General features: G+C 50.5%; 2 protein-coding genes across 5 annotated transcripts; both read left to right on the top strand.

The window, feature by feature from the left end:
- Positions 1–68: 68 nt before the first annotated feature.
- On the top strand, positions 69–7,159 carry Klhdc3 (kelch domain containing 3). 3 transcript variants are annotated; one of them, XM_070023709.1, is made up of 12 exons: positions 69–170; positions 603–727; positions 3,045–3,257; positions 3,437–3,613; positions 3,772–3,887; positions 4,037–4,108; positions 4,243–4,456; positions 4,526–4,612; positions 4,740–4,848; positions 4,975–5,048; positions 5,171–5,249; positions 6,565–7,159. In XM_070023709.1, the coding sequence occupies exons 3-12, from the start codon at positions 3,104–3,106 to the stop codon at positions 6,629–6,631; spliced, it is 1,149 nt and encodes a 382-aa protein (XP_069879810.1). In that variant the 5' UTR covers positions 69–170; positions 603–727; positions 3,045–3,103; the 3' UTR covers positions 6,632–7,159. The 3 variants fall into 3 exon arrangements, with proteins under 3 accessions (XP_069879810.1, XP_069879809.1, XP_069879811.1); XM_070023708.1 differs by lacking the exon at positions 603–727 and having other exon boundaries at positions 85–170; XM_070023710.1 differs by lacking the exons at positions 69–170; positions 603–727 and adding an exon at positions 284–341.
- Positions 7,160–7,384: 225 nt separating this feature from the next.
- Rrp36 (ribosomal RNA processing 36) lies at positions 7,385–13,608 on the top strand. 2 transcript variants are annotated; one of them, XM_070023711.1, is made up of 7 exons: positions 7,386–7,531; positions 8,813–8,951; positions 9,088–9,154; positions 9,236–9,340; positions 11,479–11,553; positions 11,650–11,767; positions 12,907–13,608. In XM_070023711.1, exons 1-7 carry the CDS (start codon positions 7,423–7,425, stop codon positions 13,041–13,043), a joined length of 750 nt encoding a protein of 249 aa, XP_069879812.1. In that variant the 5' UTR covers positions 7,386–7,422; the 3' UTR covers positions 13,044–13,608. The 2 variants fall into 2 exon arrangements, with proteins under 2 accessions (XP_069879813.1, XP_069879812.1); XM_070023712.1 differs by lacking the exon at positions 9,236–9,340 and having other exon boundaries at positions 7,385–7,531.
- Positions 13,609–14,148: the final 540 nt, after the last annotated feature.

Raw genomic sequence — 14,148 nt, 5'->3', positions numbered from 1 at the left:
GGCGTCGGGCAAGCAGCTCCGGCCGCACGTGCGCTCCCTGCTGCTCGCCGGAAGGACAGAGCCTGGCTGTGTTTATCTCGTTGGGCACCGCGGAGTCGGTTGGCGCGCAACGGGTTCTAGGCTGCAGGCAGCGCGAGGATCCGCGGCCCCGCCCCGGCCCGGCCTGGCAGGTAGACTCGGATGGGTTGAAGGGCCCGGAGGAATTGGGAGGGCAGGCGACGCCCATGCTCGGAGCCGAGGTGGTGGGGGAGGGGCGGGGCGGGGAGGTGGGGGTGGGGAGGCACTAGGGGGATGACGGGAAAGGAGAGTGTTGATGGGCCTGGCAGGGCTGCGGGAGCATGGTGAGGGGGCCGGCGGGGGAGGCCTGGCGGCTGGGGGAGGGAACCGGGTGGGAGGGGGTCTGGGTTAGGGAGACGAAGACCGGGAAGCTGGCTTAATGGAGGGGAGTGGGGGGTGTGGCGTTGCGGGGAGAGGAGGCTGGGGTGGAGGGGAAGGGGGGGAAGGAAGCATGAATAGTCATTTCAGGGGCCAAAGTCCAAGATGGCAAGGGAACAATGAATATTAGGGTGTTTTGTTTTTCTTTCTTCCCTCCGTGGAAGCAGAAAGATGGAGGGCTGTCGACCTTGAAGTGGTGGGAGAAGGAAAAAAAGGAGAAAACCTGAAAGCTCTCAGGAGATCAAGAAGGGCCACCAATGACGAGTGGAAATTGCAAGAGATCAGGGATGGGGTGGGTACATTCAGGAAATAAGCTTAGTGATGGAGATGGGGCCACCCAGACACGGAGCCTCCGAGCCTGAGACTTGGTCTTCTTGAGTTTAAGTTGCCCTTATGAAAGAAGCTAAGGTTCCTTTTCCACCTTTGGCTGGGATCGCTTCTCTTCAGCTGTGTGCGCATTTTTAATTTTTAATTTATGGGGAGACTAGAGGGTGGGGGAGGGGCGGGGGGCACAGAAGAAAGCCTGCCTTCCTTCCTTCTTAAGATCTTCAATCTCCTACCCCGATAAGCCTAGATCTAAGGCATTTTGGGCAGAGAGGTGGAGTAATGGGAGTGAGAGTAGCTTCTGCCTGGAGCTATTTCAGGTTAGGCAGGGTGGCTATTTAAGACAGGAGGTGTGAGTTGGGGGGGGGAGCTTGAGTGGGTAGGACTGGCAGTCTAGAGGAGTGAGAGCTCTATCTTTCTTTCAAGAGGGTCTCCCTTACTTGGGTGGGTTTGAAAAAAAATTCATTTCTCCTGGTTTGAGGTTTCGTCTGGTCTGCCTGCCAAGACTTTTTGAACAGGGAACAAGTGATCTGCCCAAACCCAGCAGGTGTCTGCCAGCAAAGACATTGCCAATTTCAAGAGGATTTGTCTAAAGGCACCCTCAAATAAACTGTTATGACTAGGTTGGCAGATTGTCTTTAAGAGACCGTGACACTTCATGCTTGGATCTTTCTCTTGTCTTGCCCAATGGAATTTTTTACTTTTTTTTTTTTTTGTCGGTCATGGGGCTTGAACTCAGGTCCTGGGCGCTGTCCCTCAGCTCTTCAGATCAAGGCTAGCGCTCTATCACATGAGCCACAGTGCCACTTCCAGTTTTCTGGTCGCTTATTGGAGATAAGAGTCTCATGGAGGGACTGGGAAAGTGGCTTAGTGGTAGAGTGCTTGCCTCCCATGCATGAGGCCCGGGGTTGGATTCCTCAGCACCACATAAACAGTAAAAAAGGCCGGAAGTGGCACTGTGGCTTAAGTGGTAGCATGGTAGCCTTGAGCTGAAGAGCTCACAGACAGTACCCAGGCCTGAGTTCAAACCACACAACTGACAAAAAAAAAAAAAAAGTCTCACAGAGCCTGGTGCTGGTGGCTCACGCCTGTAATTTTAGGCACTCAGGAGGCTGAGATCTGAGGATCAAGGTTTAAAGCCAGTCAGCACAGGAAAGTCCATGAAACTCTTATCTCCAATAAACCACCAGAAAACTAGAAGTGGTGTTGTAGCTCAAGTGGTAGAAAGCTAGCCTTGAGCTGAAGAGCTGAGGGACAATGCTCTGGCCCAGAATTCAAGCCTCATGACCGCCAAAAAAAAAAAAAAGGAGTCTCTTGGACTTTGGTGCCCCGGCTGGCTTTGAATGGAGATCCTCAGATCTGTGCCTCCTGAGTAGCTAGGATTACAGGCATGAGCCACTGGCGCCCAGCTACACTCCCCCCCCTTTCCAAAGCACCTCCTGCTACCTCTGTCCCCCTTTTACGGACTCAAGTAGGGAATCGCTGCTAGACAGCGTTTATTCTCTACTACAGCATACAGCATCAGGATTGGGGAAGTGGCAGGAGAAAACCCCTCTTCCCTACCCCTAATCCCAGTCATACATACCACATAATCCCAGGCAACTGGCTTAAGTTTCTAGTCCTGGCAATGTATGCGGCACAGCTGTCAAAGGAACTCCTCGTGCCTGTGGGAGCCCTGGGTGACCCAGGGACAAGTGCTCATCTTGACAAGAACTCCCTGTGAGGGACCAATCAGCTATGGTCACGTAGGGTTCCTTGTCCTGGGTAAGGGCACTCTTCTACTCTCAAATCATCTTTGCTTTAAAGCACCTGTGCCAGTTTTCAATGGACTGGCTAGGCTATTAATAGCTGTGAGTATTTTGAGATCCCTTTCCCCACCTTTAAGAGCATGGAGATTCTTAGAGAGGTGGCAGTAAGCAGAGGAGGGCTAGAGACAGAAGAACACACCCCACCTGGGAAGGGGGCTTGAAAGCTTGTTCTAAGCCAAGGACAGGATCGAGCCTGTACGGGTAGGGGGCCACTCTGATCAGCAGATTCTGAGTTGGCAATCAAGTTGAGGTGGCCCCACCCTTCACTGTGGGAGAACACAGGGCCAGCGCTAGCTCCTTGACCTCGGCAGCTCCCCTGGGGCAGGGCCTGCCACCTGAGCCGTGACTAGTAAACCCTGCAGAAGGGTGTGTAGGAGAGCCACCAGGGTGACTTTTGGAGGCAAGGGCTGGTCCTGGGGCTGTCCCAGCTGGGCAGAAGACTGGCCTAAGGAGCCTGTGGTGCTGACTTGTGTGCAGGTAGCAGAGGCAGCAGGCCGTGCCGGGGGGGCATGTTGCTGTAACCTGTGGCCCAGGGGATGTTACGGTGGACAGTGCATCTGGAGGGCGGGCCACGCAGGGTGAACCATGCTGCGGTGGCTGTTGGGCACCGAGTATACTCCTTCGGGGGTTACTGCTCTGGTGAAGACTACGAGACGCTGCGACAGATAGATGTGCACATTTTCAACGCAGGTGAGTCTTTGCTGGCACTGCCCCTGCGCGCCTCTATCAGGGAGAGAGGAGAGCGGGTACCTGAGTGCAGTTCAGTGATGATTCCTGAGGCTCAGGGGACCGGGGAGGAATATCTGATTTGGCCGAAGGTGGGCAGCCTGGAGCCAAGTTCTTAGGTCTGAACAGAGCCGTTCCCACAGTGTCCTTGCGTTGGACAAAGCTGCCCCCAGTGAGGCCCGCTGTCCGTGGGCAGGCACCTGTGGTACCCTACATGCGATACGGACATTCAACCGTCCTCATCGACGACACAGTCTTCCTGTGGGGTGGGCGGAACGACACGGAAGGGGCCTGCAATGTACTCTATGCCTTTGACGTCAGTGAGTATGGATCTCTATGAGACTGTGTTCCTCTAAATGGTGCCTTAGGGGCTTAGGAATAATGGTGTGGCTGGGGGGTGTTTGGGGAGTTGGGTGCCCTGGGATTGAAGAGGAAGTGACCTCACTTGCTGATCTAGGTCATTGCCTTTCTCCCTCAGATACTCACAAATGGTCCACTCCGCGAGTGTCGGGAACAGTTCCTGGGGCCCGGGATGGGCATTCAGCTTGTGTCCTGGGGAAGATCATGTACATTTTCGGGGGCTATGAGCAGCTGGTATGTCTGAGAAGAAATGAGAGGTTCCGTGTGAGAATGAGAAGGAAAGGGAAGTTAGCATGGTGGGATGGAAGGGTCAGACAGTCAGAGTGAGACCACTGGCACTGTCTTTTTTTGTTTTTTGTTTTCCCTTTCCTCTTTCCACTCAGGCGGACTGCTTTTCCAATGACATCCACAAGCTGGACACAGGAACCATGATGTGGACCCTTGTTTGTACAAAAGTATGCCCTTGCTTCTTTTCCCAGATCCCACCCTTCATTGAAGAATTTGTAAGAAAGCCCAATGAGAGCAGATTCTCCCCCCCGCCTCCCCATCTGACCCACTTCCTTTCCTCTCTCTCTCTGCTCTTGTCCAGGGCAACCCTGCACGCTGGAGGGATTTTCACTCCGCTACAATGCTGGGCAATAAAATGTATGTCTTTGGGGGACGTGCAGACCGCTTCGGGCCATTCCATTCCAACAATGAGATTTACTGCAACCGTATCCGCGTCTTTGACACCAGAACTGAGGCCTGGCTGGACTGTCCACCCACTCCAGTGCTGCCTGAGGGGCGCCGGAGCCATTCTGCCTGTGAGTGCTGCTCTCCCGCAGCCTCCCTTGTGCTGCCTGCACACTCTTGACATTTCTCTGTCCTTCCAGTTGGCTACAACGGGGAGCTATACATCTTTGGTGGCTATAATGCAAGGCTGAATCGGCACTTCCATGACCTCTGGAAGTTTAATCCTGGTAAAAAGCACTGCCTGTAGGAGAACAGTTGAGATGGGAGAGAAAGAATAAGTCCTGAGTGGGTGAGGAGGGGCTGAAGCTATATGGACTGGGCAGGTTTTGAATGTCCATATACACTTCTTTTTAGTGTCCTTTACCTGGAAAAAGATTGAACCGAAGGGGAAGGGGCCATGTCCCCGCCGGCGCCAATGCTGTTGTATTGTTGGTGACAAGATTGTCCTCTTTGGGGGTACCAGGTAAGGAGGAGAGAGGCTCATCATGTCTGTGACTTGCAGGAGAGAGTGAAGTATTGGAGCAAGAGGGCCTCATAGGTAGTTTTTTTTTTTTTCCCCTCCAACCTTGCTCTCTTTGGATCCCTCCAGCCCATCTCCTGAGGAAGGCCTAGGAGATGAATTTGACCTCATAGATCATTCTGACTTACACATTTTGGATTTTAGTAAGTATAGTTATTTCTGAGGTGCTCCAGCTATTGGGAGCCCTGGTCTTTGGGTGGTGACAGCTAGGGCTGGACCTGCCCCAGTCTTTGACTATCTCCCTCCCCTCACCCCTCTTTTAAAGGCCCTAGTCTGAAGACTCTGTGCAAACTGGCTGTAATTCAGTATAACCTGGACCAGTCTTGTTTGCCTCATGATATCAGGTAAGGCCAGTGGTGGCAGGGTATGGACTGGTTGAGGGTGAGTAAGCAGCACAGGTGTGCGTAAGCAGCACAGGTGTGACCTGATTAGTTCCAGCCCAGTATGGAGGACAGTTTTGTTTTGCTAGAGAGGACACGTAGTTCTTGTGAGGAAAGAGAGGAAGAGGTGAAGGCATAACACCCTTATTATCATAGAACAAAGCTGTCAGCTGCATATATTATAGGAAAAAAAATTTAAAAACTTAATTTTTTTTTTTGAATCAAGCTCCCCAAGACCTGAGCCTATAGATTGTTAATATTGTGAGAACAGCTGATTAAATTTTAGGACCTAGCCACAAAGAAAAGACAAGGGTTTTTTTGGAGGGGTGGGGTGGGGTGGGGTGGGACTGGTACTGGGGATTGAACTGAAGACCTGGGCACTGTCCCTGAGCTTTTTTGTTCAAGGCTAGTGTTCTTAACACGTGAGCCACAGCTCTCCTTCCGCTTTATTGGTGGTTAATTGCTGATAAGAGTTGCAACAGACTTTCCTCTGAGCTGGCTTTGAACCACAGTCCTCAGATTTCAGCCTCCTGAGTAGCTAGGGTTACATGCGTGAGCCACCAGCACCTGGCAGGTTTAGGAGCTTTCAGAACTAAGGGAGGCACTGGCTGTTCTCTTTGGTTTCAGTCCTTCAGTTCAGATCAAGCATCAAATACTTTTTGTGTCATTTTGCTCTTTGGATTATTCTGACACTCTCCTCTCCTCACCATTTCACGAAACCTGAGTCTGCATATACTATTTTTTTGGTACAAAGTATATAGGCTGGGACTGGTAAAAAGATCAGGCTGGCCAAAGATTGACACATGAGCAAGTAACTAGGTTGTTTTTGGTCTAGGCTTAATGAGGTATTTAGTGAGCCTTTATATATTAAAAATTATAGAAAAAGTACCTTTTAATGTTCAGGATGGATGGAAAGGCCTTGAACTGGTGGAAATTGACAACAGAAATGGAAAGTTGGGTAGGGCTACTCGGTTCAACCTGAGCAGAGCAGGAAAGGTGGATTGGGACATGTACTGTTATGGGTATACCGATCCCATCGGCTTGAATTCAGGAGGGGAAAAAATACACACACAATGAGTCCACATGAGCTTGGAGGTGGAGGAGTAGGGGGTATTGGATTTGATGGTGGGTGAGGTCTGACTGGTAAGCTCTAAAGACTACGGAAAAGGTGGTTGTGGGTAGTTGAGCTTTAGACTGGTATCGGTATAGTTTCCTTCAAGGAATTCTGGGCTTACCCCCTTCTGTTTTTTCTGCTTGCCATTCATTTTTGGTCTTCCAGGTGGGAGCTGAATGCCATGACCACCAACAGCAATATCAGTCGCCCCATCGTCTCCTCCCACGGATAGGGGGAAGTTTGTGCCGCCTCCCTTCCTGAGCCTGCCATCGTCTTCACTGCCCCCCGCCCATCTCTCACTTGCCTGCCCCTTGGGACCCTGGACTCAGTATACCTCCACGTGGAGTTGTTGGACTAGAGATGTTTTCTGTGCTGTGAATTCAGTGGGGAGCTGTGGGGGAAGGGCTAGGTCCCTCCTCCCTTGGGCCTAGGGCCCCCTCCCCTTGGTGCTCTGTTCCCATCCACCTTTCTCCGACTGCTCCTGGGTCTCTGCTCTGCCCCTGGCCAGCCAGGTGGCCAGGCTCTGCTGGGAAGGGAAGGGAATGGGGAGAAGGGAGAAGCAAGCAGTGTCGGAGCCTCAGGAGCTTCCCTCTCCCCCTCCTGTCCCCCGCCCTGCTTGTGATGCAGCTGTTGGCGCGAGACCTTCTCCCTGACCTGGGAGGCGGGACCAGCAGATAACCCATCCTCCAAGGAGCTGTCGCTGGTACCCCGAAGCTCAGCCAGCTCAGATTTTATAAAAATAAACTAAAACCTCCCTACATGTGCCGTGTGTTTCTGGAATGCCGTGGAAGATGGCAGGAGTTTGCAGTGGGACGGTGCAGCCAGGGCGCCCTGAAGTCCCGGCTTCTTAGCCTAGCGGCCACTCGACCTCCAGCAGCCTCGGGGTCAACACAGCAGCCCGCGGCGCCGTCTTCCACTGGTTCAACGTCAGTCGAGCGGCTCCTCCGGACGCCGGAAAGGGCGGGTCTGGGGCCGCCGTAAGCGGAAGTGGCATCATTCGTTTCCGGAACCTCGAGGGAGCCGATGAGGAGAGCCGCTTGTCGTGCGGGACCCGGGGCCCAAGGGCCCCCGAAAGATAGGAACAAAGTCAGGAGCCCGGAGCTCGGGGCTGGGGCCCACGACCCGCCGGGGGGTGAGGACACAGGGTTGGGGGTGCGCCCCGGAGCCCGGGAGGGGTGCGGGCCGCTGAGGGCCGGCGCTGGGCGCCTCGCGGGGTGGCGGGAAGCGGGGAAGGGGCCTAGCGGAGGTACCCCCCCCCCCCCGCTCCCCCGAGCTAGACTGCCCGCCACCGGAGCGGAGGGTAAAGCGGCCCGACGCCTGCCCTGCGACGCTTACATTAAAAAGACAAGCCGAACCCCTGCGGCTCACACTGTAGTCGTAGCTACTCAGGACACTGATGTCTGGGGATGGAGGGTTCAGGCCAGCCTGCGCAGGAAAGTCAGACGCTTCTTACCTTCAACCCCCAGGGCCGGAGCACACACACGCACACACAGAGCAGAGCTGTGGCTCAAATGGTAGAACGTCAGTTTTGGGTGAAAAAGCCCGAGTGCCAGGCCTAAGGCCAGGCGCCCATAGCTCATGCCTGTCATCCTGGCTACTCAGGAACTTGAGATCTAAGGATCAAGATTCGAAACCAGCTTGGGCAGCAAAGCCTGAGAAACACTATATCCAATTAACCAGCAGAAAAGCTGGACTGAAGGTGTGACTCAAGTGGCCATCAGTCTTGAGTGGAACGAGCCAAATGAGTGTGAAGCCCAGGGTTCAATATCCAGTGCAGAGGGGAGGAGACAGAAAGCAAAACAATACCATGTGGCCAGTTGTCTGGAGAGGAGCCAGAGTTTTGTAGATTAGTGACACTTATGGAGGCTAGATATATGGGGGTTTTCAGGCCTTTATAAGATGTATGGCTTTTGGGTTTGAGCAAAATGGAGGCTATGGAGGGGCTTTGAGTTCAGGGGTGACATGATAATTTATGTGAGGGAGTGATAATGTCATGTTTTCTTCCTTGCATCTCTCAGGCTAAAGTGGAGAGCATTGATCTGAGAAGAGTAAGATTGGAAGTTGAGGGTCTAGTTAGAAGATGAGGGCACTGTCAGAACGAGAGAGATGCTGAACTATCAGCCAGTGCCTTGGCAGTGGTGACTTGTTCAAGGGAGACAGAGGCCCTTGTGGGGAAACCTGTGAAGGAGTAATTTAAGAGAGGTGTAGCTTGCTTGACCTCTGGTCCTACATCTTTCTTAGCAAGGTGAGGCCCCAGCTCAAACAGCTGAAGTGTAACAGAAACACCGGAGCCGCTTGGCACTTGTAATAATGATGGGAGGAACAGCTCCATAGGGATGGGATATCTCTTTGGCCATGGGAGATGCTGGCCTGAGTTGAATGACTCTCTCTTCCCTCCCCCCCATTTCTGCAGGCATGTCTGACTTGTCATTTGAGGAGCTGTTGGAATTGCAGAACCAAGTGGGAACCAAGGCATACAAACAATTGGTAGCTGGAAAGAGCACTGAAAAGCAAGGCTCTAGACAGTCTTCATGTGTTGCAGATAAGCACAAGTAAGGAACAAATTCTGTCCGCAGAGTTGGGAGGGTACCTAGGACCTTGAGCAGGTATTGTGTTTTCTTGAGTGGCAGATTAAAGCCTTTGTTGAAGACTGGAGTAGCCTTGACCCATCCTTTAATTTCTCTATAGGCCTCTGGAAATGTCAGCCAAGGTCCGAGTGCCATACTTACGTCAGGTTGTTCCTGTCAGTAAGAAGGTGAGGAAGAGTGAGGAAGCACCTTCTTGTGGAAAGGAGACCAAATAGATATGCTTTATATTCTCTCTACTTTCTCCAAAGGTGGCCCGGGACCCCCGCTTTGATGATCTGTCAGGGGAATATAATACTGAGGTGTTCGACAAAACATATCAATTCTTAGATGAAATCCGAGCCAAGGAGAAACAGGTGTGCTGCATAAGGCTGGTTCCCACCTGTGCCCTGGGTTGGAGGCCATGGCGGAGGGGAACAGCAAGTGTACTGGTGGGCACATGTTATTCTGTAGCCTGGTTTTTTTTCTGTTCAAATTCTTCATTTTTTAAAAATCAATTTACTTATTTTGTGTATAGGGTACCAAGGAATCAAACCCAGGGCCTCATGTATGTTAGGCAAACACTCTACTGCTAAGCCACATTCCTAGTCCTTAAATCCTTCTTTTTTTTTTTTTGGGTCCGGTCGAGGGCCTGAACTCTGGGCCTGGGCGCTGTCCTGAGCTCAGCTCTTCAGCTCAAGGCTAGCGCTCTACCACTTGAGCCACAGCACCACTTCCAGCTTTTTTCTTTTTGCTTATGTGGTGCTGAGGAATCAAACCCAGGGCTTCATGCATGCAAGGCAAGCGCTCTACCACTGAGCCACCTTCCCAGCCCCAAATCCTTCTTTTTTTTTTTTTTTTTGTCGGTCGTGGGGCTTGAACTCTGGGCCTGGGCGCTGTCCCTCAGCTCTTCAGCTCAAGGAGAGCGCTCTACCTCTTGAGCTACAGCGCCACTTCCGGTTTTCTGGTGGTTTATTGGAGATAGGAGTCTCATGGTCTCTCCTGCCCGGGCTGGCTTTGAACCGCGATCCTCAGATCTCAGCCTCCTGAGTAGCTAGGATTACAGGCGTGAGCCACCAGCGCCCAGCTAATCCTTCATTTTTTTAAACTGTGTGATTATCAAGTAACTTAATCTCTCTTGGCTTTAGTTTTTATTAGTTTTCTAGTTAGTGTATTTTTCTTAATTGATACATAGTAATTGTACATACTCACGGGATACAGGACATTTCAATACATGCATTCAATCTGTAACAAACAGATCAGGGTACCTGTCATACCTATTAATTCAAACATTTGTGTTGGGAGCATTAATAAACTCTGCTAGGGCTGGGAATGTGGCTTAGTGGCAGAGTGCTTGCCTAGAATGCATGAAGCCCTAGGTTCGATTCCTCAGGACCACATAAACAGAAAAAGCCAGAAGTGGCACTGTGGCTCAAAGTGATAGAGCACTAGCTTTGAGCAAAAGAGCTCAGGGACAGCTCCCAGGCCCTGAGTTCAAGGCCATGACTGACAAAAAAGAAAAAAAAATTAGTTGTCAGCCATAGTTACCCCACTATGCTATATGGAACCTTGGAAGTCATTCTTCCTATTAACTATATGCACCGATTAACTGTCCCCTTTCCAACCTACTCCCCCACATCCTCCTCACCTCTAATAACCACTACTCTCCACTACTTCTTAGAGATCAACTGAAGAATATGTGGTGTTTGTCTTTCTAATTAATTTTCTTTTTTTTCTTTTTCTTTTTCTTTTTGCCAGTCCTGCGGCTTGAACTAGACATGGGTACTGCTTCTGAGCTGCTTTTGCCCAAGGCTGGTCCTCTACCATTTGAGCCACAGTGCCTCCAGCTCTTTCTGTTTATGTGGTATTTAAGGCCTAGAACCCAGGGTTTCATGCATGCTAGGCAAGCACTCTACCACTAAGCCACATTCTTAGCCCTCTAATTAATTTTCTAATCATACAAAGGATAAGAGATGTGGGAGTACAGCTTAGTGGTAGAGCTTGTGCTTAGCTTATGCCAGATCCTAGGTTCAACGTCCAGCACCCCCGCCCCCCCCCAAATTCCTCTTTAATTTTTTTTTTTCTTTTTTTTTTTTGCTTATGTGGTGCTGAGGAATCGAACCCAGGGCCTCATGCATGCAAGGCAAGCACTCTACCACTGAGCCACCTTCCCAGCCCCTAATTTTTTTTTTTTTTTTTTTTTTTTTTTTTAGTCAGTCATGGGGCCTGAACTCTGGGCCTGGGCGCTGTCCCTGAGCTCTTCAGCTCAAGGCTAGTGTTATACCACTTGAGCCACAGTGCCACTTCTGGCTTTTTCTGCTTATGTGGTGCTGAGGAATCAAACCCAGGGTCTCATGCATGCAAGGCAAGCACTCTACCACTGAGCCACCTTCCCAGCCCCACACAAATTCCTATCATTACATTATTTCGTGAACCTGTTAGAAATAATGCTTGCCACAGGATCTCAGCTAATGTTTACACACACTAACCATTCTACTCATTTTCTGCTGTGGAGCTGGTGAAAAAGCAATTGAAGAAGCACCGTTCAGGGGAGCAGCATGAGAAACTGCAGCAGCTGCTTCAGCGAATGGTGAGTGGTTGATAGTAGTGGGTAGGTGAGGAGAGCAGTTCAGAGCAGGAGGTGGTTGAGTCCCTCCTGTTCACCATCGCATCTTCCGATTCTCAGGAGCAGCAAGAAATGCTACAGCAGGAACGCAAGAGGCAACAGGCATTGCACCTAGCCCAGAAGCAGGAGCGGCGTGCTCTGGCCCAGCAGGGCCATCGGCCCTACTTCATGAAGAAATGTGAGTGGGACCCAACTGTATGGTCAAGTCACTGGGGTCCATGAGATTCTTTTTTTGTTTTTTGCCAGTCTCTGGGCCTGGGCGCTGTCCCTTAGCTCTTCAGCTCAAGGTGAGCGCTCTACCGCTTGAGCCACAGCACCACTTCTGGCTTTTTCTGTTTATGTGGTGCTGAGGAATCGAACCCAGGGCCTCATGTATGCAAGGCAAGCACTCTACCACTGAGCCACCTTCCCAGCCCTCCATGAGATTCTTTAAGGATGGACTCCCCGCTAACTTGGTGAATAGAAACAGTAGCAAGAGTTAGAGCCAGTTGTGTCCCTAATTAGGTCATGGCAGGGATCATCACGTATTTCTTATAAAAGAAATCGTTTTTATATATACATCGCTGTCTCACCCTCCTCTCTACTTCTGGCCACCCCACCTTCTCCATACATGCTAGGCCAGGCACTTAGGAACAGCTCAGAGTTAGTTCATTTGATAAGGACTAGAGTCTTGTAAAGAGTATTAGCGTAAGGTGGACTGGGAAGGTGACTCAGCGGTAGAGTGCTTGCCTCGCATGCATGAGGCCCTGGGTTCAATTCCTAAGTATGACATAGCAGAAAAAAAAGCCAGAAGTGGCACTGTGGCTCAAGTGGTAGGGTACTAGCCTTGAGGTGAAGAGCTGAGGAACAGCGCCCAGACCTAGAGTTAGGGCCCCATGACTGACCCCCCCAAAAAAAAGTTAGCTTAAGCCAGGTGCTGGTAGCTCATGCCTGTCAGCTACTCAGGAGTTTGAGATCTGATGATCTCCGTTCAAAGCCAGCCTGGGCAGGAAGTCTGTGAGACTCTTCAATTAACCACCAAAAAACTGGAAGTGGCTCTGTGGCTCAAGTGGTAGAGCATTCACCTTGAACTGAAGAGCTCAGAGACAGCACCCAGGCCCATAGTTCAAGCCCCATGACCGACAAAAAAAAAAAAAACAACCCTAAAAAAAAAAACAAAAAAGTTAGCTTGGGCCGGGGATGTAATCAGTGATGGAGTGTTTATTTCACAGTCATCAGACCTCATGTCCCAGCATAAGCACTAAGGATTAGCAACCTGAGCACAGAAAGGTGGTCTTTTCCTTTGCTCACCAACTTACTTTCTCCCCTTTCACCTAGCTGAACAGCGTCAACTGGCCCTGGCTGAGAAGTTCAAGGAGCTGAAACGCAGCAAGAAGTTGGAGAATTTCTTGAGTCGAAAGAGACGTCGAAACGCAGGCAAGGACAAGAGACATCTCCCCTTGAGCAAAGAGTAATAAGAAACTGTCTTCTGTCTGCACTGTCTGAGAAAGACATGGATCTATGGTGCCCAGGCCACCTGTTCTTGTTTTTTCCTGTTTAAAAGCTCTTGAATTAAGAGAGAGCTCTTGGACAACTCTTTGGGCTGGAAAAGTAAGGGGAACAGCCTTCTGCCAGGCTATGCTGCCAGTTTGGGTGGTTCATCATGTCCTCGTGTCTGACTATTCTCGAGTCAAGTCAGTGATGCTGGTACAAAAGGAACCATGACATTTGCTCGTGGTCCCAGGGCTGGGACTGTAGGAACCGTTTCATAAAGTCATGTTACATGTCTTTTTACTCTTCGGTTTTCTTATGGAAGATCTAAAATCACTGTTTTAGTGGACTCCCAGGGAGGCCCTGCCTTCCTTCTACTTCCTAATCGTGCCATCAAATTATGAATCCTTTGATGGATTCCTTGATTTGGTCAAAGCCCTCATGATCCAGTCACAGCACCAGCTTGGGACCAGGCCTTCAACACATGTGTCTTTGGGGGACACCTTGTATCTGAATTGTAACAGTGGGGATAAAAAGTTTCTCTGTTAATACGTGAATATAGTTGGTCCTCTCTTTTGAGACTAGAATTTATACAACTCATGGCCTAGAAAACCCTTGTGCTAATAATTTAGTTGAAAGTAGCCTCTGGTTGTTAGTGTCCCCAGAAACCTGCTAGAAGCAAATGCAATCTTTTAAGGAATGTTCTTTAAATCCAAGCTTTAGCAAGGAATTGTGGCCTGCAACTGGAGTCCCAGCTGCTCAGATGGTGAGGCAGGAGAATCACTTGAGTGCAAGGTTTTGAGATTTTTCTCAAAACGAAAAAGAGTTGGTGCAATCCCAGCTAAAGCAGGAGGCTGAGATCTGATGATTGTGGTTGAAGCCATAACACCAGGCAGGAAAGTCCAAGAGACTCTTACCTCCAGTTCACCAGAAAGCCAGAAGTAGAGCTATGCCTCAAGAGTAGAAAAGCTAAAGGATAGCACCCAGGTCCTGAGTTCAAGCCCCAGTCCTGGCATATAAACAAAAAAGAAAATTTCACCTATGAAGAAAAGAAAGGTCCTGTACCAGTGGCTCATGCCTGTAATCCTA

Source organism: Dipodomys merriami, unplaced genomic scaffold (genome assembly GCF_024711535.1).
Source record: "Dipodomys merriami isolate MVZ:Mamm:240054 unplaced genomic scaffold, mDipMer1.0.p SCAF_16, whole genome shotgun sequence".
Classification (NCBI taxonomy): Eukaryota; Metazoa; Chordata; class Mammalia; order Rodentia; family Heteromyidae; genus Dipodomys; species Dipodomys merriami.
This window is presented reverse-complemented; position numbering and strand designations above follow the sequence as displayed.

Bases quoted from the DNA above. Each gene is read 5' to 3' on its own strand.
- Rrp36 (XM_070023711.1), top strand. From the start codon at position 7,423: ATGAGGAGAGCCGCTTGTCGTGCGGGACCCGGGGCCCAAGGGCCCCCG. The intron at 8,952-9,087 runs GTAAGGAACAAA...ATTTCTCTATAG, and splicing joins TGTGTTGCAGATAAGCACAA to GCCTCTGGAAATGTCAGCCA. The intron at 11,554-11,649 runs GTGAGTGGTTGA...TCCGATTCTCAG, and splicing joins AGCAGCTGCTTCAGCGAATG to GAGCAGCAAGAAATGCTACA.
- Klhdc3 (XM_070023709.1), top strand. From the start codon at position 3,104: ATGTTACGGTGGACAGTGCATCTGGAGGGCGGGCCACGCAGGGTGAAC. The intron at 4,849-4,974 runs GTAAGGAGGAGA...GGATCCCTCCAG, and splicing joins GTCCTCTTTGGGGGTACCAG to CCCATCTCCTGAGGAAGGCC. The intron at 5,049-5,170 runs GTAAGTATAGTT...CCTCTTTTAAAG, and splicing joins CTTACACATTTTGGATTTTA to GCCCTAGTCTGAAGACTCTG.